Raw genomic sequence first — 27,165 nt, forward strand, 5'->3', positions numbered from 1 at the left:
TTATCTGAAATGTCCAGTTTCCTAAAAAAAGTCATGATACATGTAAATAAACTGGGAAGTATGACCCGAACACTGGGGAAAAGGCTGGGGGAGGGAGGGAAAGTAAAAAATAGAAACTGACTATGAGAGCAACCAGATGTCAGAGTTAATAGGAGATACCAAAGTAGTCATTATAAATATGTTCACAGAACTAAAAGAAACCACGATTAAAGAAGTAAAAGAAGGCATAATGACAATGTCACATCAAATAGACAATATCAGAAAATAAAGAGAAATGTATAAAAAAAGAACCAGATGGAAATTGTGAAGTTCAAAAGTGCAATGAAAAATTGACTAGGTACTTCCCTGGCAGTCCAGTCATTAAGACACTGTGCTTCCAACGTAGGGGATGTGGGTTCCATCCCTGGTCAGGGGACTAAGGCATGCTGTGTGGCCCAGCCAAAAAAAACTAGGGGAGCTCAACAGTAGATGCAGACTGGCAGAAGAAAGAATTAGCAGACTTGAAGAAAGTTTGACAGAGGTTGAAAAGAGAGAGAGAAAAAAAAAGGAACAGAACTTTACAGAAAAGTGGAGTACCATTAAATGTACTAACCTACACATAATATAAGTACCAAAAGGACAGAGAAAAAAGAAGTCTTCAAATAAATAATGCCTCAAACTTCTCCAATTCACTGAAAAACTATGACCGATAGCCTACACACCTAGGAAGCTGAATGAACTTCAAACGTGATCAACTCGAAAGAAAGACCCGCAAATAGACACATCATTGTAAAAATACTGAATGGTGAAGACAGGAGAAAACCTTGAAAAAGGCAAGAGAAAATGAATGTGCATTAAAAGCAACCACAACAAAGTTAAAAGCTCACTTCTCAGGAGAAACAACAAGTCAGAAGGCAGCCAAAAACACATTTGAAGTGCTCAAAGGAAAAAAAACCCTGTCAGCAAAGAAGTCTGTACACAGCAAAGATACACCTCAAAAATGAAGGGGAAATAAAGAACTTCCCAAAGCAAAAACTGAAATAACTTGCTGCTAGAAAACTTGTTTTACAAAAAATATTAACGGAGTTTTTTAGCCTCAAGATTATAATTCTAATACACATGAGTAAAGACCACTAGCAGAAATAGTTACAAAAAACACTCTAAATGCATGTTTTTTTCTGATTCATAACTCACTAAAAAAGCTACTATATAAAAATAACTACATAAAGTAATGGCTGTATTATATTTTTTTGGTCCTATAACATAAGACATGTGATAGAACTATAGTGTATCTGCCAATAACAGCACAAGGGAAGTGGGTGGGGACAAGGCTGTAATTCCTCGGAAATGGTGGCAGATGGTAAAGGAATAATTACGAAAATATATTGTAAGAAAATATACTGTTGGATTTGTATTATAATAAACTTAATATGTAAAACAGTAATACCATCAGAAGGGGGGAAAGCAATAGGGCTGTATAGTAATACTAGCAGCATTTCTATATCTCACTGGACTGGTTCAGCTGCTCAGTCGTGTCTGACTCTTTGAGATTCCATAGACTGTAGCTCACCAGGCTCTCTGTCCTCCACTTTCTCCCCAAGTTTGCTCTAATTCATGTCCATTGAGTTGGTGATGCCATCCAAGCATCTCATCCTCTGTCACCCCTTTCTCCTCCCACCTTCAATCTTTCCCAGCATCAAGGTCTTTTCCAATGAGTTGGCTCTTTGGATCAGGTGGCCAAAGTATTAGAGTTTCAGCATCAGTCCTTCTAGTGAATATTCAGGGTTGATTCCTTTTAGGATTGCCTAATTTGATCTCCTTGCAGTCCAAGGGACTCTCAAGAGTCTTCTCTAGCACCACAGTTTGCAAGCATCAATTCTTCAGTGCTCAGCCTTCATTACAAACCAACTCTCACATCACATGTGACTACTGGAAAAATCATAGCTTTGACTATATGGACCTTCGTCTACACAGCTCAGTGATAAAGAATTTGCCTGCCAAGCAGGAGATGAGAGTTCAGTCTCTGAGTCGTGAAGATCCTCTGGAGAAGGGAATGGTAACCCACTCCAGTATTCCGGCCTGGAGGATTCCATGGACAGAGAAACCTGGTGGGTTACAGTCCATGGGGTCGTGAAAGAGTCAGACATGACTGAGGGGCCGAACAACAAAGACCCCATCACTGGACTTGAGCTAGTATAAATCTGAAGCTGCTTCTAATATGTCAAGATATATATGGCAGGCCTTAGAGCAACCACTAAAAAAATAACTCAAAAATACAGTGGCCAATTCACACCCATCAGGATGACTCTTATCAAAAAACCAAAATAAAAAACAACAAATGAAAATAACAAGGATGTGGAGAAACTGGAACCTTTGTTAGTTGGTGGCTGATGGAAATGTAAAATGATGCAGCCATTATGAAAAAGTGCTATGGCAACTTCTCAAACTTTAAGCAGTTCTACCTCTGTGTTTATACCCAAAAGAACTGAAAGCAGGGACTGAAACATACTTATGCTCTGATATTCTCAGCAACTTTATTCACAATGGACAAAAGGTGGAAACGACCCAAGTGTTTGCCGGTGGATGAATGGATCAACAAATTATGGTACATACATACAACAGAATATTAGTTTAAATGATTTAGATGGTAACTTTTATGCTATGGGTATTTTACCCATAATAAAAAAAATTAATTGTAACTACAGGGTAAAGATGAAATTTTTCCAGTCTTACGACAGAATGATCTCTATCCGTTTCCAAGGCAAACCATTCAATATCACCATAATCCAAGTCTATGCCCCAACCAGTAATGCTGAAGAAGCTGAAGTTGAATGGTTCTATGAAGACCTACAAGACCTTTTAGAACTAACACCCAAAAAAGATGTCCTTTTCATTATGGGGGACTGGAATGCAAAAGTAGGAAGTCAAGAAACACCTGGGGTAACAGGCAACTTTGGCCTTGGAATACGGAATGAAGCAGGGCAAAGGCTAACACAGTTTTGCCAAGAGAACACACTGGTCATAGCAAACACCCTCTTCCAACAACACAAGAGAAGACTCTACACATGGACATCACTAGACGGTCAACACTGAAATCAGACTGATTATATTCTTTGCAGCCAAAGATGGAGAAGCTCTATATAGTCAGCAAAAACAAGACCGGCAGCTGACTGTGGCTCAGATCATGAGCTCCTTATTGCCAAATTCAGACTTAAATTGAAGAAAGTAGGCAAAACCACTAGACCATTCAGGTATGACCTAAATCAATCCCTTATGATTATACAGTGGAAGTGAGAAATAGATTTAAGGGACTAGATCTGATAGAGTGCCTGATGAACTATGGATGGAGGTTCATGACATTGTACAGGAGACAGGGATCATGACCATCCCCATGGAAAAGAAATGCAAAAAAGCAAAATGGCTGTCTGGGGAGGCCTTACAAATAGCTGTGAAAAGAAGCAAAGCGCAAAGCAAAGGAGAAAAGGAAAGATATAAGCATCTGAATGCAGAGTTCCAAAGAATAGCAAGGAGAGATAAGAAAGCCTTCCTCAGCGATCAATGCAAAGAAATAGAGGAAAACAACAGAATGGGAAAGACTAGAGATCTCTTCAAGAAAATTAGAGATACCAGGGGAACATTTCATGCAAAGATAGGCTCGATAAAGGACAGAAATGGTATGGACCTAACAGAAGCAGAAGATATTAAGAATGTGGCAGGAATACACAGAAGAACTGTACAAAAGAGATCTTCACGACGGAGATAATCACGATGGTGTGATCACTCACCCAGAGCCAAACATTCTGGAATGTGAAGTCAAGTGGGCCTTAGAAAGCATTACTAGGAACAAAGCTAGTGGAGGTGATGGAATTCCAGTGGAGCTATTTCAAATCCTGAAAGATGATGCTGTGAAAGTGCTGCACTCATTATGCCAGCAAATTTGGAAAACTCAGCAGTGGCCACAGGACTGGAAAAGGTCAGTTTTCATTCCAATCCCAAAGAAAGGCAATGCCAAACAATGCTCAAACTACCACACAATTGCACTCATCTCACACATTAGTAAAGTAATGCTCAAAATTCTCCAAGCCAGACTTCAGCAATATGGGAACCGTGAACTTCCAGATGTTCATGCTGGTTCTAGAAAAGGCAGAGGAAACAGAGATCAAATTGCCAACATCCGCTGGATCATGGAAAAAGCAAGAGAGTTCCAGAAAAACATCTATTTCTGTTTTGTTGACTATGCCAAAGCCTTTGACTGTGTGGATCACAACAAACTGTGGAAAATTCTGAAAGAGATGGGAATACCAGACCACCTGAGCTGCCTCTTGAGAAACCTATATGCAGGTCAGGAAGCAACAGTTAGAACTGGACATGGAACAACAGACTGGTTCCAAATAGGAAAAGGAGTACGTCAAGGCTGTATATTGTCACCCTGCTTATTTACCTTACATGCAGAGTACATCATGAGAAATGCTGGGCTGGAAGAAGCACAAGCTGGAATCAAGATTGTTGGGAGAAATATCAATAACCTCAGATATGCAGATGACACCACCCTTATGGCAGAAAGTGAAGAGGAACTAAAGACCCTCTTGATGAAAGTCAAAGAGGAGAGTGAAAAAGTTGGCTTAAAGCTCAACATTCAGAAAACGAAGATCATGGCATCTGGTCCCATCACTTCATGGCAAATAGATGGAGAAACAGTGGAAACAGTGGCAGACTTTTTTCTGGGCTCCAAAATCACTGCAGATAGTGACTGTAGCCATGAAATTAAAAGACACTTACTCCTTGGAAGGCAAATTATGACCAACCTAGACAGTCTATTAAAGAGCAGAGACATTACTTTGCCAACAAATGTCCATCTAGTCAAGGCTATGGTTTTTCCAGTGGTCATGTATGGATGTGAGAGTTGGACTGTCAAGAAAGCTGAGCATCGAAGAACTGATGCTTTTGAACTGTGGTGTTGGAGAAGACTCTTGAGAGTCCCTTGAACTGCAAGGAGATCCAACCAGTCCATCCTAAAGGAGACCAGTCCTGGGTGTTCATTGGAAGGAATGATGCTAAAGCTGAAACTCCAGTACTTTGGCCACCTCATGCGCAGAGTTGACTCACTGGAAAAGACTCTGATGCTGGGAGGGATTGGGGGCAGGAGGAGAAGGGGACGACAGAGGATGAGATGGCTGGATGGCATCACCGACTCAATGGACATGAGTTAAAGTGAACTCCGGGAGTTGGTGATGGACAGGGAGGCCTGGCGTGCTGAGATTCATGGGGTCACAAAGAGTCAGACATGATTAAGCGACTAAACTGAACTGAACTGAACTCAATCACCATTCCTAGGAGTAGTGAGTACTGGTTCCTATCCATCGTCCTAATAATAGCACCTCAGAGAATTATTTTATGCCTCAGGCTTGGCTTTGTAGAATTAACCTCATGAAGTGAATCCTTCCTTTTCCTTCAACATACCAACTTCCTATTATTAAATAAAACAAACAAACAGAAACATATTTCCTTAGTGCTTAACTACAACTTTATTTTTTTGGCTTGTGGGATCTGTTTGCCATCAAAGATGAAACCTATGTCCCCTGCAGTGGAAGCATGGAATCCTAACCACAAGACTGCCAGGAATTCTTCCCAACTGAATTTTAAGAGCTATGAATGAACACCAGGGAGATTATTCAGCAATAATACTAGTTGTTCAAGGAACCGCTATTTGAACAGGCAGGTAAAGCAGGGACTCCTTGGCTCAGCTAGCAATCTCTTCTGTCTCTAGTGAAACACTTAGGTTAAGCCCTAAATTCTAGTCCCTTCCCCAGTGTTATAAAAACATTAAAATTGGGATAAATAACCCTAATAAGGGCTACTACCTAAGGAAAAAGCAAGGAACCTGAACTGGGGCCCTATGGAGAGAAAACTATCTATAATCATAAATGTAAGAAGCGGCCTGATACAATAGAAGGTGAGAGCGGTTTGCAATCAGAAAGAAAAAATAGAATGAAAAAGTCATTAATGAGATTAAAATGTTACCGTGAGATTAAAATGTTACCTTAGAAAATATTATGCAAGGCCAAAGAAATCAGTGAAGGAAAAACACAGAAACAAAAATGAGATATATCTCTAAACGAGATACACAGGGACAAAAGTAAAACAGCAGACTTAAATCCAACTACAACTAACACAACATTGTTAATCAACTATACTCCAATATAAAATAAAAAATTTAAAAATTCAACTATATTAATAATAACATTAAATGTAAATAGGTTGAACAATCCAACTAAAAGGCAGAAATTGTCAGACGATTAAAAACTCTTTATTATCTACTGAAGATGTACTTTAAATTGAAAGATATAAATAGGTTTAAAGTAAAAAGATGAAAAAGATATTATCAGGAAAATAGTACCCACAGGAAAGCTGGAGTAACTAGTATCAGGCAAAACAGAGTTTAAAACAAAATATATGTTACTAGAGATAAATAGGGCTATTGCATAATGATAAAAAGGTGAATCCATCTGGAAGATATAACAAAGATACATGCACTTAACATCATAGCACTGAAATATATGAAGCAAAAACTGACATAATTTAAGAGGGAAAAGGACAATTCAACAGTAAGAGAGGTTTCAATACCCCGATTTACAATGAGGCAGACGATCAAGAAGGAACGAGAAGACACGCGCAACATGGGACACTCCACGTACCAGCAGCGGGACACGTTCTTCTCGAGAGCACACAGCAGATTCTCCAGGACAGACCAGATGCTAGAGCATAAAACGACCTTAACAAGTTAACAAAGATAAAAGTAATAGGAAGTATGTTCTCTGGTCACAGTGCAATAAAATTAAGAATCAACAACATGGAGATCTGGAAAAGTCAAAAATAAATGAAAATTAAGCAACACTCAACAACCAGTGGGTCAAAGAAGAACTAAAAAGGGCACCAGAAAATACTTTTAGATGAATGAAAATGAAGACAGCATAACAGAATTTACAGAATGCAGCTAAAGCAGTGCTTGGGTGGGAACACAGAGCTGCAAACGCCTTTGTTAATAAAGCAGAAAGATCACAAATCAATAACCTATCCTTCCACTTTACGACACTGAAAAAGACACTGCAAACTAAACAAAGCAAGCAGAAGGAAGGAAATTATACAGATTATAAGAGCAGAAATTAATGATAAGGACACAAAAACAACAGAGAAGATCAACAAAGCACACATGTTTAAAACAGCATTACCAGCAATAGCCAAAAGGTGAAAATAATCCGAATGTCCACCGACCAGAGAGTGGAGAGACAAAATGTGGTATGTCCATCAAATGGAATAGTATTTGTCCACAGAAACGAGCGAGGCACTTTCTACACACAGTACAACATGGACAAAGCTTGAGGACATTACGCTGCGTGAGAGAAGCCAGCCACGAAAGACCGTGCACCACACGAGCCCCTCCTGCAGAAGTCAGAGCAGTAGGGACAGACTGCGTGAGAGAAGCCAGCCACAAAAGACCATGCACCACGCGAGCCCCTCCTACAGAAGTCAGAGCAGTAGGGACAGAGAGCTGGGCTGCTTAGGGACACGCGAGGGCGGCGGAGCCACGGGCAGGGGCTGGGAGCTAAAGGGCGTGCAGTTCCATCCTGAAGTAACAAAGATGTTCCAAAACTGACTGCGGTGACGGCTGCACGGATCTATGAATATACCCCAAACCATCTAATTGCAGGCTTCAAATGAGCAAATGATACCTCAGGAAAGCTGCTGCTGCTGCTGTTGTTTAAATATCACTTCTCTTAGTGTCTCCCAGCATGAGCACAGACACAGCGTGTCCTTCTTTACCTTTTGCAGGTAACATCACACAGAATATTAGAGAACTGGGCAGGGATTAAAATGCTATTCATTATATTGTGTCAAATGGGGACAGAAGAGAATTTGGAAGATCAGATTTGAATTTAAAGTAACTTTTGCTGCAGGTTACATGGGTCATCCTATGCAGCTTTATACCTACTTTTCCAAAGATAATGCTGCAGGATCATTGTGATTGGAATGAAATTTCATCTTCCAAGTGCCAGCCATAAGAGTTTTTGCCGAGTGTACCACCGCTGGAAGTATTTCAGCAGCAGCTTATCTCTGGTGTCAGAGCAACACGTACATTCCGCAACTTACTAGGTTTCTTGTCCCCTTAGGACAAGCTCTGAGGAAAAAGGTACAATTTAACGTTTACATGACTTTTTTTTTTTCTTAAACAGAAGATAAAGTTATCATGCAGATGATTTTACAGGTAGTACCAATGAGAGAAAGTGAGACATCTGAAGGGTTTATCTATGCAGGGTCGTCAGCAGCCCTGGCTGGGAAACTGTAAGATATTCAGTGTCTGAAATCTGCATTCTGTCAGTATTACAATTGGGAGAACAAAGTCAGAGGTCCTGTTTGTAATATCAGATTCTCTTGCGTCTCACAGATAACGGTACCTCAGTTAAATGCCTTGCACATACAGAATAAACATCAGTTATGAAGCATGCTCCAGCTCTATAGATAGACCGAAGGATGATATTTTGTTGGCACAAAAGGCCCTGGCTTCAGACGCCTGGGCGAATTCCTGAGAAAACCAGAGCGCCTGCAGAAGGGCCGCCCTCAGCTCTGCTGAGGCCCACCACCCGCTCAGTCTCGGGGGTCTCCGTGCTGTCCACAGGTGAGCGCCCTCTGTCCTCGGCTTGTGTGCAGAACCAGAACCCCAGCCACACAGCAGGCCATTCTCGCTGGGCTCTCAACTGTGAGAGGAGGGCTCCGTGAATGCTGACCCTGGCAGCTCCACTCCAGTCCCAGCTGAGAGCGTGCCATCTTCTGCGATTCCACAAAAACCGTTCTGTTGACTTCCTAACATGTTCCCATACGGTGGTGACGGTGCAGTTGCTTAGCAGTGTCTGACTCTTGCGACCCCATGGACTGTAGCCCGCCGGGCTCCTCTGTCAGTGGGATTCTCCAGGCGAGAACGCTGGAGTGTGCGAGTACATAAGGTGGCTTCTGCCCTCAGGAGAGTCAGTCTGGAGAGGAGGCAGACGTAAATAGTCTCAGAATACCACGAGGTGAGAGGACAAGATACGCTGGTACCTGGAAGGGAGGACCATCAACTCTTCCTGGAGAATGTGCGTGTTTGGAGTGAGGTATGGGGAAGACTGGAGAAGGCAATGGCACCCCACTCCAGTACTCTTGCCTGGAAAATCCCATCCCATGGATGGAGGAGCCTGGTGGGCTACAGTCCAAGGGGTCGTGAAGAATCGGACATGACTAAGCGATTCACTTTCACTTTTCACTTTCATGCATTGGAGAAGGAAATGGCAACCCACTCCACTGTTCTTGCCTGGAGAATCCCAGGGACGGGGGAGCCTGGTAGGCTGCCGTCTATGGGGTCCCATAGAGTCGGACACGACTGAAGTGACTTAGCAGCAGCATGGGGAAGACTATATAGGCTTGAGATGTGTCTTGAAAGAATGACTTGCTTGATAAACTAAGGGAAGAGAGTTACGGCAGTGGAGGGACCCTCACGTGCTACAAAGGAGCTGCCGGGGGAACCTGGGCGCTGTGGCCCTGGGTGCTGCAGCCTCAGGGGCAAGACAGGAGGGCCTGCATAAGGTGGAACCACCTGCTGGAGGGCATCGATCCTTCCTTCAGGAGGCGAACACTGTCTGAGCCCCCGAAGGATGGAGCTTCCTCAGGATGAGGGTCAAGACAGACCCTGAGACACAGAGTCGGCTTAAGGGTAAACTCCGTGAGAGATAAAGGGCAAAGGGAAAACCCCGCAAGGCAGAGAACAGGTGCACTTGTTAGACCGAATTTTCTAAAAACACCCAGCCCTTTGTCTCCTTCTGAAAGTGAGCACTTTTAACTAACAAAAAGGCCAGACCATGCTCCCCGGGAGCTGACATCAATGAGCTTTCTGCCTGAGGAAGGACCTCAGAGCCGCCCCAAAGGGCTTGAGTCTAATCTCGGGACAGGCCGGCAGCATCCTTCCACAGCGACAGCTGGGGCGGCACTGCCGTTGGGACACGTGCACATACAGGCCCGCACAGGGACGCTCCGCAGCACGGCAGACACCTGAGCGCCAAGGAGCAGACCGTCAGGATCAACAAGCTCGAGGCGGGAGTGGCAGCACGTGGCACACTCAGGCGTGTGCTAAGCAAAGAAGCAGTGCACGACTCAAGGGGGCGGGGAGCGGGGCTGGACAAAGGCGGCCCGCTGTGGGCGCAGGAAGCCGGGCTGGCAGCCGGCTCGGGCCTCCCACGTCATCCGAGCCGCAAGCACGGCTCGTTACAGTCACTCACGCTCTCTATCTAATCTGCTAGAACCAGAGGAACACAGGGGCTCTGATACTCGTATTACACAAGACAACGGCGCGCAGAAGCAGGATTTGCCCTGGGAAAGGCCGCTGCTGACGAGGAGCAGGCCAGGGAGAACCCATGGCCTCCGGAAGGCGCGCGGAGGCCCGGCGCTCGCCACCCAGCCCGCCACCCCGAGACCGCCTGAGCAAAAGAGTTGGACAGCGCCTCTCAGAGGCAAAGGCACGCACGCCGCTCACGCAGGAACAGCACGGGTGGGGAAGGGAAGGGCGTGTCGTGCTGCACACCGCGGGTCCCGGGGCTGTATAAACCTGTGAATAATTATTTCAGTAAGGCAGGACTGCAGCCACTCCCCACGCCGGTTCCAGGAGTGCAGACTCTGGGATCACTGTGTCACACCATCTCACACTGTCACACCATATTACACACACAGTACACAGTGTCACACCATTGCACATTGTGTCACACCATCTCACACACAGTGTCATACGATCTCACACCATCTCACACTGTCTCACACCATATTACACACACAGTATGCAGTGTCACACCATTGCACATTGTGTCACACCATCTCACACACAGTGTCATACGATCTCACACAATGTCACACTGTCTCACACCATATTACACAGTACACAGTGCCACACCATCTCACACACACAGTGCCACACCATCTTACACCATGTCACAGTCTCACACCATGTCACACCATCTCACACACACAGTGTCACACCGTCTCATACACACAGTGTCACACCATCTCACACACACAGTGTCACACTGTCTCGCACACAATGTTACACCATCTCACAACATCTCACACACAATGTCACACTGTCTCACACCATCTCACATACACAGTGTCACACCATCTCACACTGTCTCACACTGTGTCACACCATCTCATAGTGTCACACCATCTTACACCATGTCACACTGTCTCACACACACTGTGTCACACCATCTCACACTGTCTCACACCATATTACACACACAGTACGCAGTGTCACACTATCTCACAAAGTGTCACACCATCTCACACCATGTCACACCATCTCACACTGTGTCACACCATATTACACACACAGTACACAGTGTCACACCATCTCACACACACTTTGTCACACCATCTCACACACACAGTGTCACACCATCTTACACCGTGTCACAGTCTCACACTGTGTCACACCATCTCACACACAGTGTCACACCATCTCACACCATGTCACAGTCTCACACCGTGTCACACCGGCGAGTGGTCCAGCCTTTCCTAAGAAGGGCTCTGCCGTCAGGAGGGGAGGTTGATGCAACTGTCATGTTAGCCTCCTCCAGGGATGGCGAGGGGGAGCAAAAACATGGCCTCGCTTTGCCAGGTTTAGAGCTGTAAGAGGTTTTGGGGGCAACACCATACAAAGATAAAGACGCAGCTGGGCTCCTTCTGTGCTCACTCCCTGTGAGCTCTCTGCCCCCGCCGTGAGTTTCAAGGAAGCAACACATGGCAGAGACTGTCCGCCAGCTCAGGGCCTTCAACAGTAAGTTCAAAAGTCATAGATCTGAAGTTAAGGAACGTGGAAATGCAGCTGAGGCTATCTTCCAAGAATAACGATAAAAAATATTACTCATCTGAGAGCTCAGAAACTCTGTCCAATTTGCTAAATTACTCCAAAGACCATGCTGTACCTTGCTGTTCATTCTGTAAATCTTGGTGTTAGGCCAGAGGCAAGAAAATGTGACCTGACCTTCTCTGGGGCTTCCCATCTTCCACCTCCATCCTGCCTCTTCAGCACCTCCTAATCATCAGTCCTTCCCAACAGCAACCCTCACCATAGGCCCGTGGACAGCGTGGGGCTGAGAAGCTGACCAGGGACAGCCAGCCTGTCTCTGCTTCTTTGCACACCCCCTGAGATTCTCTGAGAAGAAGTGGAGGTGGCCAGTCCCTCAGCAGTAAGGATGTGACTTCGCAAGTCAGAAAGTCAGCTTGCCAGGAAGAATGGAAGCAACAATCAGCTACTGGAGTTGTCAAACCATGGGGAACACAGCTTCTAAGCATTTCCTTTCTCCACACATTTTCCCAGGCAGCTGCACACACCCCCAAACGTATTCACACGTGTTCACCAAGGAGGGGGTAAACCCAGCTGCGGCAGCATCACACACGACGGTGAGTTGTCCCTAACAGAGAAATTCTGTATACGTTTGGGAACGGGCTCAAGTTCTCAGGCTCTGGGCCAGCAAACACTGTGGGCGTTGTTGGCTGTGGTCCTTGAGCGATACCCACTGCCAGCTGAACAGGGGCACACAATGCCAACAGCTCTGGAGGAACCCGCATGTGCTCCTTTAAAGAAAGGGAGAGTAGCGTGGGGTCAGGAAAGAGAGCGAGCAAAGACCCAGGAGAACCCGCGTAAACTATGAGTCAGCCACCATCCCCACAGCCTGTCTGCTGGGGGCCTGGCTGAGAGCGCTCCAGGGAGAGCTGGCGGCAGGAAGGCTTCCCTGTCCAGTGCTCCCTCCCAGACGAGTTCACACAAAGGTGACATACGTTATCCTGTCACCACTCAGACCCCTCAGAGGCGCTTCTGTCCTTACCATCAAACCTCCGAATTCACCAGTGTGCCGACATTAAGAGGGGACACAAATCAATGAGATTTGATCAACAGCAAAAATTCCTGACAATTAGGTTTTGAGCACAGGTTTCACTGAACAGGAAATGTACCTTTTCGTAGATCTGGAGAAGTGTGAGAGATTAATAACATAAACACAAAAAAAAGCTACAAACCCACACAGATAGACAAAATACCATTCCTGTCATATACCTCATCATCTTTATGGTCCAACTCTCACATCCATACATGACCGCTGGAAAAACCATAGCTTTGACTAGATGGACCTTTGTTGGCAAAGTAATGTCTCTGCTTTTTAATATGCTGTCTAGTTTTGTCACAGATGTTCAGGCAAGGAGCAGCATTTTAATTTTGTGCTGCAGTCATGGTCTTCAATGATTTTTGGAGCCCAAGAAAGTAAAATTTGTCACTGTTTCCACTTTTTCCCCATCTATTTGCCATGAAGTGCAACCGTGAATATTCACTGGAAGGACTGATGCTGAAGCTGAAGCTCTAATACTTTGGCCATCTGATGCGAAGAGCTGACTCATTCAAAAAGACCCTGATGCTGGGAAAGATTAAAGGCAACAGGAGACGAGGGCAACAGAGGATGAGATAGTTAGATAGCATCACTGACTCAATGGACATGAGTTTGAGCAAACTCCAGGAGATGGTGATGGACAGGGAGGCCTGGCGTGCTGTAGTCCCTGGGGTCGCAAAGAGTCAGATCTGACTGAGTGGCTGAACAAAAGAACATAATACACCTGATCATCTTATGGTTTTGACTGATTGAGTGAAAGTCACCCAGTCGTGTTTGACTCTTTTCCACCCCATGAACTGTATAGTTCATGGACTTCTCCTGGCCAGAATACTGGAGTAGGTAGCCTTTCCCTCTTCAGAGAATCTTCCCAACCTAGGGATCGAACCCAGGTCTCCCACATTGCAGGCAGATTCTTTACCAGCTGAGCCACCAGGGAAGCCTAAGAATACTGGAGTGGGCAGCCTATCCCTTCTCCAGCAGATCTTCCCAACCCAGGAATTAAATTGGAGTCTCCTGCATTGAAGGCAGATTCTTTACCAGCTGAGCTACTAGGGAAGCCCTCATACATTTTTGGTCAAGGGGAAAAAAGTCATACTGTAGAAAAATAGAACAAATTAACTGCATCATCAGTTGATAGCAGTCCACAACCAAGTGTACAATTACAGCGTACGTCTGGGACTTCCTCTCCTCCTCATTTCTGACTCTGCCTTTCAGATCACCTCCTTTCAGCAATCGTCCTCTTTTCCCCTGTGGACCCTACTGTCCTCATGGGCAAGTGCAATCCTGACGCTGCAGCAGGTGGCTTCTCAGGAATTCTTGCAACATTTCAAACAGAAAACTTTTCAAAGCACAGAGATGGCTTTAGGCTTCACCATGTTCCCGGAGCCCCTCGCATGATGCCAAAAGCAGAGTAGTCTTCTAAAAAATGCTTTTTGGGGTGGTGAGGCCGAGTCCATGAACTCAAGAACTTATTCAAATAATCTGTTTTATAGAATTGAGTGATATCAAATACAATTGACAGTAAGTAGACCTTCAGCCGGAAAATATTCATACACAGTTTTTGGTTTTTGATCTTTTGATATAAAAGATGGCTATTAAAATTTACATACTAGACAATTTTGATAAAAGGTAAAATATGGGGTGTGTTTTTAGAAAAGATGCCTCATGACTTTAAAAATATCACAACTGCCTGTGGATTACTAAGATGATAACTAAAAATCACTGCTGGTGGGAATGCAAACTAGTACAGCCACTATGGAGAACAGTGTGGAGATTCCTTAAAAAACTGGAAACAGAACTGCCATACGACCCAGCAATCCCACTGCTGGGCATACACACTGAGGAAACCAGAATTGAAAGAGATACATGTACCCCAATTTTCATCGCAGCACTGTTTATAATAGCCAGGACATGGAAGCAACCTAGATGTCCATCAGCAGACGAATGGATAACAAAGCTGTGGTACATATACACAATGGAGTATTACTCAGCCATTAAAAAGAATACATTTGAATCAGTTCTAATGAGGTGGATGAAACTGGAGCCTATTATACAGAGTGAAGTAAGCCAGAAATAAAAACACCAATACAGTATACTAATGCATATATATGGAATTTAGAAAGATGGTAACGATAACCCTGTATGTGAGACAGCAAAAGAGACACAGATGTATAGAACAGTCTTTGGAGTCTGTGGGAGAGGGAGAGGGTGGGATGTTTTGGGAGAATGGCATTGAAACATGTATAATATCATATAAGAAATGAATTGCCAGTCCAGGTTTGATGCAGGATGCAAGATGCTTGGGGCTTGTATGGGGTCATACATACAAGGGGCTTGTATGGGGTCCCCCCTCCCTCCCTGTACCATTCCTCTGGAAGATGGCATGGGGAGGGAGGTGGGAGTGGGGTTCAGGATGGGGAACACGTGTACAGCTGTGGCAGATTCATGTTGATGTACAGCAAAACCAATACTGTAAAATAAAAAAAATTTTTTAAATCATTTGCTAAGGGGAACCCTTCATTTAAACATTGACAAGCTCAGGAGTTTCAATTTACCATGTGAGTTCCCCACCTCCAAAAAGAGTTGAGATTGACTAGAACAGTAACACAGGTGACCCAAGAAAGAGTCAGGCAAGCTGTGGTCCCCCTGGAATGCGGAGGTAATGGGATGCCTGTCCTCCCAGTGGGATGGCCATCCTCCTCCTCATACAGCATTCTAACACTGGTGACAGAGACACATCCAGAAAGATGTGGATGGATGGACAGCTGACATGGTGCAGTAGTTTCAGAAAAGCCCACTTGAGTGGTGCTCAGCTTAGTAGGGAGGGGAAAAATAAAAGTCTGAGAACAAGAGCATCCCCGTCACCAGACAATGTTCTCAGTGGGGCAGCAGGTGCACCGGGTGATGTTACCATGGTCTAGGGAAGCGTCCTTCAGGATGCGATCGCCCTGTACCTTCACTCTGCATCCCTAAGCAAATCCTCACTGCTATTCTGGCTTCCTAGACATCTCAGTATCAGGAAAGAGGTTTCCATGGATTACAGACAGGAAGATTCTGGTTACTAGAAAGAGACTGTCATTGTTACAAGTCAACTGGTCCTCTGATAACTACTTGAGATGGCAGTCAATTACCCAACATGAATACTTATTTGATGCTTTTGAACTGTGGTGTTGGAGAAGACTCTTGAGGGTCCCTTGGACTGCAAGGAGATCCAACCTGTCAATCCTAAAGGAAATCAGTCCTGAATATTCATTGGAAGGACTGATGTTGAAGCTGAAATTCCAATACTTTGGCCATCTGATGTGAAGAACCGACTCACTGGAAAAGACCCTGATGCTGGGAAAGATTGAAGGCAGGAGGAAAAGGGGACAAAAGAGGATGAGATTGTTGGATGGCATCACTGACGCAATGGACATGAGTTTGAATTGGCTCTGGGAGTTGGTGATGGGCAGGGAAGCCTGGCGTGCTGCAGTCCATGGGGTCACACAGAGTCAGACACAGTTGAACAACTGAACTGAATACTTATTTATGTAGGGTAACTGACAAAGATCAGTGTCTCATCCTTCTTGGCTGAGAACAGGGCTTGAACCAGAGTCAGATCCAGAGGCCCTATCCCTCCCAACCTCCATCCTGTTCTCTCACTTGATCCCAATAACTCTCTTTAGCCTCAGTGTTAAACTTTCCTCCCGTTAAAACTTCAAAGACTATGATTAAATCAATCCATCCTTCTAGAAGCTTCATGGTAGCCATGACAAAAAAAGGAGAGAAACTGTGGTAGAGAATTAGTTCTCATTACCTGATGAAAGGATTCTTTGGAAACAATATTAAAATCTGATTTTCATTCACCATGAAGACATTAGAGAAATAAAGACTCATGTATGACAATTTACATGATTTCATTCCAGAAAAGCAAATTTTTCAAGAGTTTTAAAATGTTGAGAGACTATTCTTAGACTTAACCCCAGGGCTATCCCTATTAGGGTAAGTAGTTCAGAATTTGCTTAAGCCTTTGACAAATGCTAACACTGTAATCCTAACTAGGAATGCTAACATATAAAAGTTGAAATTCTAAAGTTTATTTCAAGTCAATTGTTTAAAACACGAAATATATCTCCATGGAAATAGCAGCCTTAAAATTATGGGAATTGCTGGGGCAGAAGCCCAGAAAATCCTATTTGACCCCAAATGTAGCTGAAATGGTGCTTACAGATGTCATGAGCAAATACCATGGCTGGATCGCTGGCCCCTGAGCCAGGTTGCCCCAGGCTGCACAGTGGCTCCCCAGCCCTGCTGATTCTCTCCAAAACAGGGTTGTACAGACCATTCCTCTCTGCTCAGAACCAAGTTTCAGGGCGCCCAGACCCTGGCCAGGGCCCTGCCCACCAACGTCCCAGAGACAGCGTGGAGCCCGGACTCAGAGGCCCCCCTTCCACTCGTCCTTTGAGGAAGCTAGCCTCCCTGAGCCTCCGGGTCACATGGAATGTGCTAATGAGCCTTGTGCTTCAGGACGCCCCAGGGTGGAGGACAGGAAGCTTCTCTGTGGATCACCACACAGTCTCAGCTTCTAGGGCATCCTGTACTGAGTTTCAAATAATTGAATTACAAGCAAAAAGTTGAAGTATTATTGTTGGAGTTGCCTTTATTATATTTTTACTGACTTTTTGTGTTCAATTTTCTTCTCTTACAATAAACTGGTTAGTATTAATAGCTGTTGATTTGGGGTTCACCTCTGCAATTCACACAGGCAACCTAAGATTTCCTGTCTCCTAAATCTTCCAGTGTATGGTATGGCTTTCGCTATGTTTCTCATTCAGGATTGACAAATCCCTTTTCAGCTTGCTTTGCTCCCTTTTCCAATGAATATTTCCTCTTCTTCCAGGCTAATTTTTCCTTAGGCTTCCCTGGTGGCTCAGACGATAAAGAATCTGCCTGCAATTCAGGAGACCTGGGTTCAGTCTCTGGGTCAGGAAGAACCCCTGGAAAAGGAAATGGCAACCCACTCACTCCAGTATTCTTGCCTAGAGAATTCCATGGATAGAGGAGCCTGGCAGGCTACAGTCCATGGGGTCACAAAGAGTTGGATTTGACTGAGCGACTAACACTTTCACTGTTTCACACAGGCCTTTGTGGGAGAACTCTCAGCAGCCTGGCCCCCAGAATGTGCTGTGTAAACAGACTGCTTCTGCACTCTTCTCTGAGTAGCCACTCACCACGTGCGGCCACTGAGCACTGCTAATGCGGTGGTATGATTGAGAAACTGAATTTTTAATTCCATTGACCTTTGATGAATTTAAATTACAGTAGCCACAGAGGGCAAGTGGCTACCCAATAATGTAAAGACGCTGTGATTGGTTTCCACACTGGACTTGTATTTGACGTTAGACTTGACTTTGCACGTGTGTGTGTGTGTGTGTCTAACTGTCTGCAGCTGGCTGGCGCTGCTTTTTCTTCGAGGCATCTTGACTGGTGGGATAAGCAGCTTTTTTCCTATGATTAAGGCTGAAGGGAAACCATAGATCTTGCTCTGGAGACTTCTATAGATCGGAGGCGATCTCCACCTGGCTAGAGGATGACTGAGTTTGCTACGGAGACGGAGAGGGTTCAGTCACTCTGCCTGGCCCCATATTAAAATAAATTAAGAGTAAACAAACCCTTCTGACCCCACCTCCCTGACAGCTTATCATCCTACCTCCTTGTTCTGTGAAGCAAACCCACGGCAAGAGTGCTCCACGCCTGCTGCCTTCCGTGCCCACGTTCTGCCTGGGCACCCCCGACTCTGTCAGCCCTGGGCCCCCCCGTCAGCCCCACGTTCTGCCTGGGCCCCCCTGTCAGCCCCACGTTCTGCCTGGGCCCGCCCCCAACAGCCCCACGTTCTGCCTGGGCCCCCCCGACAGCCCCACGTTCTGCCTGGGCCCCCCCGACAGCCCCACATTCTGCCTGGGCCCCCCCGACAGCCCCACGTTCTGCCTGGGCCCGCCCCCAACAGCCCCACGTTCTGCCTGGGCCCCCCATCAGCCCCACGTTCTGCCTAGGCCCCCCCGACAGCCCCACGTTCTGCCTGGGCCCGCCCCCAACAGCCCCCGGCCCGGCCCCGCTGGGAACAGCTCTCCCACAGGTCCGCGCGGGGCCCACGCTGCCCAGCCCTGCCCTCCGCTCTCCAGGCCCTTTGTCACCTGCTCGCTTTCTCCTGGAAAGGCTCCCCTTTCTCGGCCTCTAGTCCCCCTCGCCTGGCCTCCCGCCCCCGTAGCCCCCGCAGGCGCACCGGGTTCCAGAGGCCGCAGGGCTCACTCCTCAGTGGGACCCGGCACTTCCCTAGGAGACCCCAGCCACGAGCTCACCCACCACACGGCTTCTCACCACCTGTCAGTCCCTGCAGCATCAGCACCCACGCTATCTATTCAGTGAAGAGCATGCCTGACCTAACCTTAAAAATCAAAGGGATAAAGAGCAAGCATACTGGTCAAACAGACCTTCAAACATGAGAAAAGTAAGTGAGAGAGCCAAAAGCCACGCAGGTTTTCTAGAAAATTCATGTCAGGCTGCCTGCATTCCTGGGAACCACACTAACATCAACCGTGCCCATCTCTCTCCCAATTGTGCACAGCTTTTTTGGCCACTGTCCACGAAGCCCCCGCTCGGATGAAGAGGGGTTCTCAGAGAAGGGGGAGACAGGCTGAGGGGAGGGGGCGCGTCACAGCAGGCCTTCCTTCGTACCTGAGGCATCGCAGGCGTCCAGGCCGCCTTCCGCTGGCTCATGGCTCATCTGCTCCTGGGGGTCTGTCCTGCTTCTCAGGGTCAGCAAAGCGGGTCCTCTGCTCCCGCTCTTCAGTGTGAAAGGGAGGCAGCTGGCTGGAGAGAACAAGAGGAGACGGTGTTAATGTCGATGAACAGCGAGGCGTGGGACTTCCCAGGTGTGCAGTGGTATACAGTCTGCCTGCCTGTACAGGAGACGCGAGAGAGGTGGGTTCTGTCCCTGGGTGGGGAAGAGCCCCTGGAGGAGGGCGTGGCGACCTGCTCCAGTATTCTTGCCCGGAAAATTTCAAGGACAGAGGGGCCTGTGGCTATGGTCCAGGGGGTCGCAAAGAGTCAACCACAACTGAGAGACTGAGCACACGCACACACACCCTCCCCCCCAGTGAAACATGCCACTACAACCAGGAATGGGCCTCCCTGCAAGTCTCTAACCGCAGGCAGATGACTTTCTGTGTGCCTTTGTGCCCACTCCCTGACAAAGGTCTGTCTCAGCTGCAGGATTTGGCCTGAGAATTACTTCATCTATAAGGTACCTGGGGAGAGGGAGACAGGAAAGGTGCCCTGTACCTTTCACTCCCTGGTGGCTCAGACAGTAAAGAACCTGCCTGCAGTGCAGGAGATGTGGGTTCAGTCCCTAGGTTGGGAAGATCCCCTGGAGAAGGGCATGGCTATCCACTCCAGCATTCTTGCCCAGAGAATTCTATGGACAGAGGAGCCTGGAGGGCTGCAGTCCACGGGGTCACAAAGAGTTGGATGAGGCTGAGAGACTTAACAGTTTCACTTTCCCTTCACCCTTCACCCAGCTTTAACCACTGGGTCCCAATGGCATCCTCTATTAAGAACCTGCTGGCTTTGAAAAATACCAAGTGGCTTGGGGGAGTTTGCAACTTCAGCTCTTCTTCTGTTGAAAGGAACTTGTTACAGTAAATATGATTTTTAGTAATAACAGTTTGGCCTTTTCTTGAAAATCAATTAGAAGAGGCAGGTTCATCTCTCATTTGCAATCGGAATGGCTTTCCAGAGTGGTAGGGATGGGACAGAGGTCCAGTTATCCAGTGGGAGCTGCCCACGGCCCTGGCATTTCCACAGGCCAGAGCTGAGCCAGTGACCGCCGTCGTAGTCAACAAGGCTGGAGAGCACTTTTCTAGAGCCAGACCTCAGGGGCCAGCGCTTCCGTAGGACCACGAAGGAGCGGGGACCACTGAGCAGCACGGGCAGAAGACCTGGGCACTGCGCGCTGGAAAAAGCAAGGACTGAGGAGAGGGGCAAAGGGGGCCGAAGACGAAGAGACACGGGAGCAAACAAGCCCAGAAGCACGGCAAAGGCGTCCTCTTCAGCCGTCAGCCCGGCCCTCTCCGTGCCGTTCGCAGCAGGGAGGGGGGCCGGGGGAGAGCCAGGACTTCAGGCATTAAGACGTGTGCGTGCGGCGTCCGTGGGTCTCTGGCTTGCTATTCTCACCTTTCACATATAAATAACTAACAGGAAAGCCAAGGTCACAGATGTCTGAAGTGAAAAACCATCAACACTCGACTGTAAGGAATTTTTAAGTCCTACGTACAGATTCTAGAATGTTTTATTGGTGAAAGGAGGACTTCTGATATGTAATAGACATTTATACATGTGAATTATTTTAAGACAGCTTCACGAAGGCATAGCTGACACCTAAACTGCCCATATTTAAACACAGCACTTGAATAAATCGGGATACATGTATGCACCCGTGAAACCACCAGCATAACATTTTGAGTAATTAGAGTAGCGTGGAAACAAAAACACAGAATGGAGCAAATGCTGGAGTCGGACGACTAGCATCCTAGTCTGAGCTTCAGTATCCCCACGCAGCACAGACGGGTAACATCACACGCCTCATACCAGAGTCACACTACGGGCTCGACGCAGGGTCATGAGCACTGCCTCTTTCATGCGGAGAGCCCACCAGGCAGCAGCGATGTGAACCGGCAGGCAGGGCAGGGCCAGGCGTGGGGCATCCCCAGCTTTGCCTTCCTGACCCCTCCAGTCTCCAGGCTTGCGTGGTGTAATAGATCACGCGTACTTGCGTGTGTGCTAAGTCACGTCAGTCATGTCCGACTCTTTGCAACCCCATGGACTGCAGCCTGCCAGGCTCCTCTGTCCATGAGATCCTCCAAGCAAGAATCCTGGAGTGGGTTGCCGTGCCCTTCTTTGGGGGGATCTTCCTGACCCAGGGATTGAACCCACGTCTCTTATGCCTCCTGCGTTGGTAGGCAGCACCTGGGAAGCCCATAATAGATCACATATGTTCCTTTAAAATTTCAGGATATTCTAATGATATATGTGTCTAAAAGAGCAGAGCCAAAGTTTCTTTCTAAAATAAGAGGAATAGACAGTGGCTAAGACCCAGGACATCACAGGTCAGCAGGAGGTGCCCTTCTCCTGAAAAGCTGAGACGGGGGGGCAGGCGACACCTCCCTGTCCTGACCAGGACTCTCCCTGCCTGCAGCTAGGACAGTTTCCAGGACTGCGCTATAGGCACAGACAAGCTGGTTGTCAGACTAGGGGAAACAGGAACTGGATCACAGAGGGGGCCTCTGGGGCCCTTGAGAGCAATCCACTGATTGACATGTTCAGGAGTCTGCTGTGACCATCTGGATTCAGTCCAGGGCTGGGGGCTGCAGAGAGTCACTGTTCTGCACACAAGCGATGGGCACATAAGAAGGTGTGTGTGTGAACACAGAGGGTGCTGCGCTGGGCTCCAGTGATGCCAAGCCCAGCAGGTAGGTCAGCAGAGCACCTAGGGGCGACTGCTCTTCCCTGCAAAGCTCGGATGAGCAGAGACTGGGAGCTCTGGGGCCAGACCAGCAGGGTGATCCGCCCTTGGCAGGGGCCCAGGCCCACATATGGGCTGTGGGCACAGGGCGGAGGTGGGGATGGGCTTGAAGCGGCAGAGGCTGGTAGTCCTGAGGACAGGGGGCAGTGGAGAGAGACTGAGAGGGCGTAAAACGGCACCCGAGTGCTCAAACCTGGAGAGGCTGAGGGACGCAGATGACAAACATTTCTGAGATAAGCAGCCCCATTTTTATATGGATGAAAACCAGCGTTTAAAGTTTTTTAATATAAGATGAAAAACATTAGTGCTAAACAACATGCCGCACACAGACTTGACAATCAGCCAGCAGAAGCTGCACATGCATTGATAAAGATCGTCTAAATTTAAGCCAATCTCGAATTTAGGCATTTCCCTCCAAATAAACCATTCAGCGGATTCCAGGAAGGCTGTGTTTTGGAGCCACTGAAAAGACCACGTTTTCCTAAAGGAGAAAAGACATGCAGAGGAGTATCGGATTCCAAGAGGAGAAGGGGGAGACATGACAAGAGAGGACACACACATTCACACATACACACACGTGCACACACATGCACACACACGTAAACACGCCAAGCCTCTTTCAGAGAGTGAGAGCCTGGCCGCATGGAAGGCCAGCCAGATGGATCAGGGCCCAGAAAGAAGACAAGACAAAGCTGCCTGACAGAAAGCAGGGATGATCCAATGGCTCTAGAACAGTGGGGGCTGCTTCTGGGGGCAGCCGCTCTCTGCATTCTGAAATTGTGGGAGTCCAGCCTGATTTCCCAGCACCTGTATCCTTCACTCTGGACTAACTCAGGTTACTCTTACAAATTGCTTTCTACCCAGCCTTATCCTGGAGAAGGAAATGGCAACCCACTCCAGTACTCATGCCTGGAGAATCCCAGGGACAGAGGAGCCTGGTGGGCTACAGTCCATGGGGTCACAGAGTCAGACACGACTGAGTGACTAGCACAAAAGCCTTAGCCTCTTCCACCAGAGCACTCAGGTTTCCCTTCCTTCTCTACACCATTCCTGGGAGTTGAGGAAATGCAGGCTCCTTGACTATGGCAGGCCGTCTGCTTAGGGACGAAGCCACAGAGTAAGTAACTTCACCCGCGGAGGACAAAGCTCGGAAGAGCCGAGTTCTAGCAGGAAGACCACGGAGCATGCTCTCATCCAGACTGCAGAAACCAGGTGCCCTCTGCACCCACCAACAGTCAGGGAGTCTTTCCGACAACAGGGCACCGAGGCCGGGGTGGTAAATTTCCACAACTGTAAAATGCACAATTTATTTACAGTCGATTCAGTTTGTGAAATTCACAGCATGGCTGCTTTACAAAAGCAGCTCCTCCGTTTTCCTTTATTTTCTGAATGAGCTCAGGCACCCAGCAGGGCAAGGCACGAGAGGGGGTGTTTCAGGATGGAACACGAGCCGCAGGCACGCTGAGAGGCGAGTCCCGCTGTGCAGGACCCGGTGCCCCGTGAGGACCGTGGAAGCAGCGCTGTCCCTGGCCATCAGCGGCTTTCAGAGGGCCAGGCCTCAGGAAGCAGTTTCAGGAGCGCTTGGGGCAGGTCGTGGAGGTGAGGTGGGAGGCATTCTGAGAAGAGCGGATGCTTGGAGATGCGAAGCAGAGCGGGCAGGATGAGGCCTGTGTGGAGAATGTGCTGGAAGAGATCTGCCTTAGGCTGATGGAGCCTGGAGCTCGGCTTTAATAAGGGAAGGAGAAGCTGGTGACGACAGGGATTCACGTTTATGGACGAGCAGTCAGGGTGCAGAGCCTAGCTGCTGTGTGAGCAACTGGATGAGGAGGAAGATGTTATTATGCCTCAGGGAAGGAAGGAAGACAGATCTTTGTGCATTTAGGAAAAAGGAAGCGATGGGTGAAGACAGAAAGAACTCTGTCATGAAGAAAACTAAGAGAGAGGAGGCACTCAAGACGGTTTTGAACATCTGAGCAAGATGAAATACCTGGGAACGCAAATGTTTTCTTTTTAATGGCTATTCCTGACTTGAAATTTTTTTAAATCTCGGTGCATACGCACACAAACTTTTACCATAAAACTTTACCATTTTTACCTTTTAAAAGTGTTTGGTTCACTGTCCAAAGTGTAAAAGTCCCTGTCGTCACCAGCTGCTTCTTCTGTTATTGAAGCCGAGCTCCAGACTCCATGAGCCTAAGGCGGATCTCTTGAAAGTGTTAAGCGCACTCACCTTGCTATACAGACGTGATCACAGGCTGTCTCCAAAAGTCTTTTCATCTTCCCAAACTGAAGCTCTGGGCCCACTGAAAGCTACCCCCCAGGCTTTCCACTTCGAGCCCTGGGAACCACCAATCTGCTTTCCATCTCTGTCAACCTGACTACTCTGGGAACTTTGAGTGGAATCGTGCAGTATTTGTCCTTTTGCAACTTAAGTTTATCTCATTTAACACACTGCCCAAGCTTCATCTATGTTGTTGTATGTGTCAGAATTCCCGGCCTCTTTAAGGTGAAGAATATTCCACTGGGTGGATATAGCCACATTCTTTCATCCATTCATCCCTTGATGGACACCTGGGCTGCTTCTACCTTTTGGCCACTGTGAACATAGATAGGCATGTACAACTATCTCTTTGAACTCTGCCTTCATGTCTCTTGGGTATACTTCCAGAAGTGAAATTGTTGGATCATATATTTTTGAAGAGTCATCACACTATTTTCCACTGCTGCTGGATAATTTTCACATTCCCATCCACATTTCACGAGGGTCCAACATTTCTATATCCTCAGCAGCTCTTGTTCTTTTCTTATTTTCCTTTTTATATATTAAAAAAAAAAAACAGTCATTCTGAGGGATGTGAAGTGGTATCTCATTTTGGTCTTGATCTGTATTCCTCTAATGCTTCCTAATGTTAAGCATCTTTTCATGTGCTTACTGAACATTAGTATGCCTTCCTCAGAGAAATGTTTATTCAAGTCTTTTGTCCATTTTTTAATCGGACTGATTTTTGTTGTTGTTGAGTTGCAGGTGTGCTTTATACAGTCTGGATGGCAATCCACCATCAGATACATGATTTGCAAACATTCTGTCCCATTCTGTGGGCTGCCTTTTCACTCTGTCTATTGTGCCCAAAATTAAAATGAAAACTTTCAAATTTTGACGAAGCCCAATTATCCCTTTTTCACTGTCATCTATGCTTTTGGAATCATACCCAGGAAATCATTGTAAATCCAGGTCATAAAGTTTTCTTTTTATTTTCTCTTAAGAGTTCTATAGTTTTAACCTATATGGTTAGGCCCTTGGTAAATGTTGAGTTAATTTTTTGAAAATGTGAAATATAGTAGAAATTTACTTGTCATCCTTGCACATAAGCCATGCTATTCTTCTCTAAGTTCCAATTTTAGTACACGTTCTGCCAAACCAAGCACTGAAACAAAATCCTTGGAAGAAATGCATTAACATAAGTATACGAAAATAAGACTGTTTATGATACACTTATAGTAATAAACGCTCTCACTAACTTGAGGATTCAACGTATTTATCCTGGCTCCACCAGATGCTTTAACTGTCACTGTTTAAGCCCAACTTTGCCTCCTCCACTCGCAGTGAAGCGTTTCCTTAAGGTTCTGACCCTGACTCGCACATGTTCTATAATTATTCTCCAGGCTTATGCCAATGTCTTTCCCACTCTCAGTGACAAACCAATAGGAACATAGCAAGATTTTTAGGTCCTCTTATCAATTTTCCATAATTTACAGATGGAAGCCATGATGAAGACATTTCAAAGAAATTAGATATTGATTCATACAAGGGGGTTGGTTTGAAAGCCTTACATCGAGAGTCCAGACCTGCAGACACTTTCCCCCATCCCTAGAAGAAGCAAAGGATTTATTCTTGGGACAAACTAAAGCAGAGAGACTCTGAAATCAGACACACTGGGGAGAGGATGGAGAACGCTGCACACAGAGGAGGGCAGAGCTGAGGCTCTAGACCGACAGGAACACAGTTAAGAAGCAGCATTTCTGAATGCAGGGCGCCCCGCCACTGCCCCAGCTGCCTCTTCCCACGCAGCTGCTGGAATGTGCGCTTCCAGTGTCTACTCCTGCACCCACCCTGCCCTGACAGGAGATAGAAGGCCTCTTCCCCAGAACAGACCGTGCCAGAAACAAGACCTGCCGGTACTGACACCCGAGATCGCCCCATACAGTCACTCTACAGAGAGCTCACCAGACCACAATCTCTGACATCCCTCTCACTTCACTGGAGCTGCCAATTTGCTTTTCAGGTGTCATTCTTAAGTAGGAAAGGATTATGAAGGATAATGCAATAGTCAAGGAAAGTTTCCAACATGGAAGACTGAGGCTAAAATCACGAGCAGTTAAAAGAACCTTGGAAAGAGACCACAAGGAGGAAAAAAGTTCTTAACACTATAATATTCTCAGAGAGAGAAGAAAATATATTACATTCATGGTAAAAGGAATGCTATAAAATGAACAACTGGAGAACAGTAAAGAATTCTTGAAAAAACAGAACATTAAAAACTGTAAAAATCAGTGGAGAATTTCAGGGAAAAAATTGAAAAACTCTCAAAAGTAGAACAAAAATAACTAAAGAAGAGAAAAGATAAAAAATATAAATATTAATTCAACACAGGAAAAAAAAAAACAGAA

At 46.6% G+C, this 27,165-nt stretch overlaps 1 protein-coding gene and 1 non-coding gene across 4 annotated transcripts in view; both read right to left on the reverse strand.

Moving 5' to 3' along the window:
• PDE10A (phosphodiesterase 10A) overlaps positions 1 to 27,165 on the reverse strand; it is a 574,597-nt gene that overhangs the window by 299,688 nt on the left and 247,744 nt on the right. For all 3 annotated transcript variants that reach the window (XM_059889985.1, XM_059889984.1, XM_059889983.1), the window contains exon 2: positions 19,653 to 19,787. In XM_059889985.1, the coding sequence (XP_059745968.1) occupies positions 19,653 to 19,701 (49 nt within the window). In that variant the 5' untranslated portion in view covers positions 19,702 to 19,787. The remainder of the gene's footprint in view (positions 1 to 19,652; positions 19,788 to 27,165) is intronic.
• On the reverse strand, positions 25,820 to 25,923 carry LOC112448208 (U6 spliceosomal RNA). Its single transcript, XR_003036590.1, has one exon. It is a non-coding gene; the product is annotated as a U6 spliceosomal RNA (small nuclear RNA).

This window comes from Bos taurus, chromosome 9 (genome assembly GCF_002263795.3).
Source record: "Bos taurus isolate L1 Dominette 01449 registration number 42190680 breed Hereford chromosome 9, ARS-UCD2.0, whole genome shotgun sequence".
NCBI lineage: Eukaryota > Metazoa > Chordata > Mammalia > Artiodactyla > Bovidae > Bos > Bos taurus.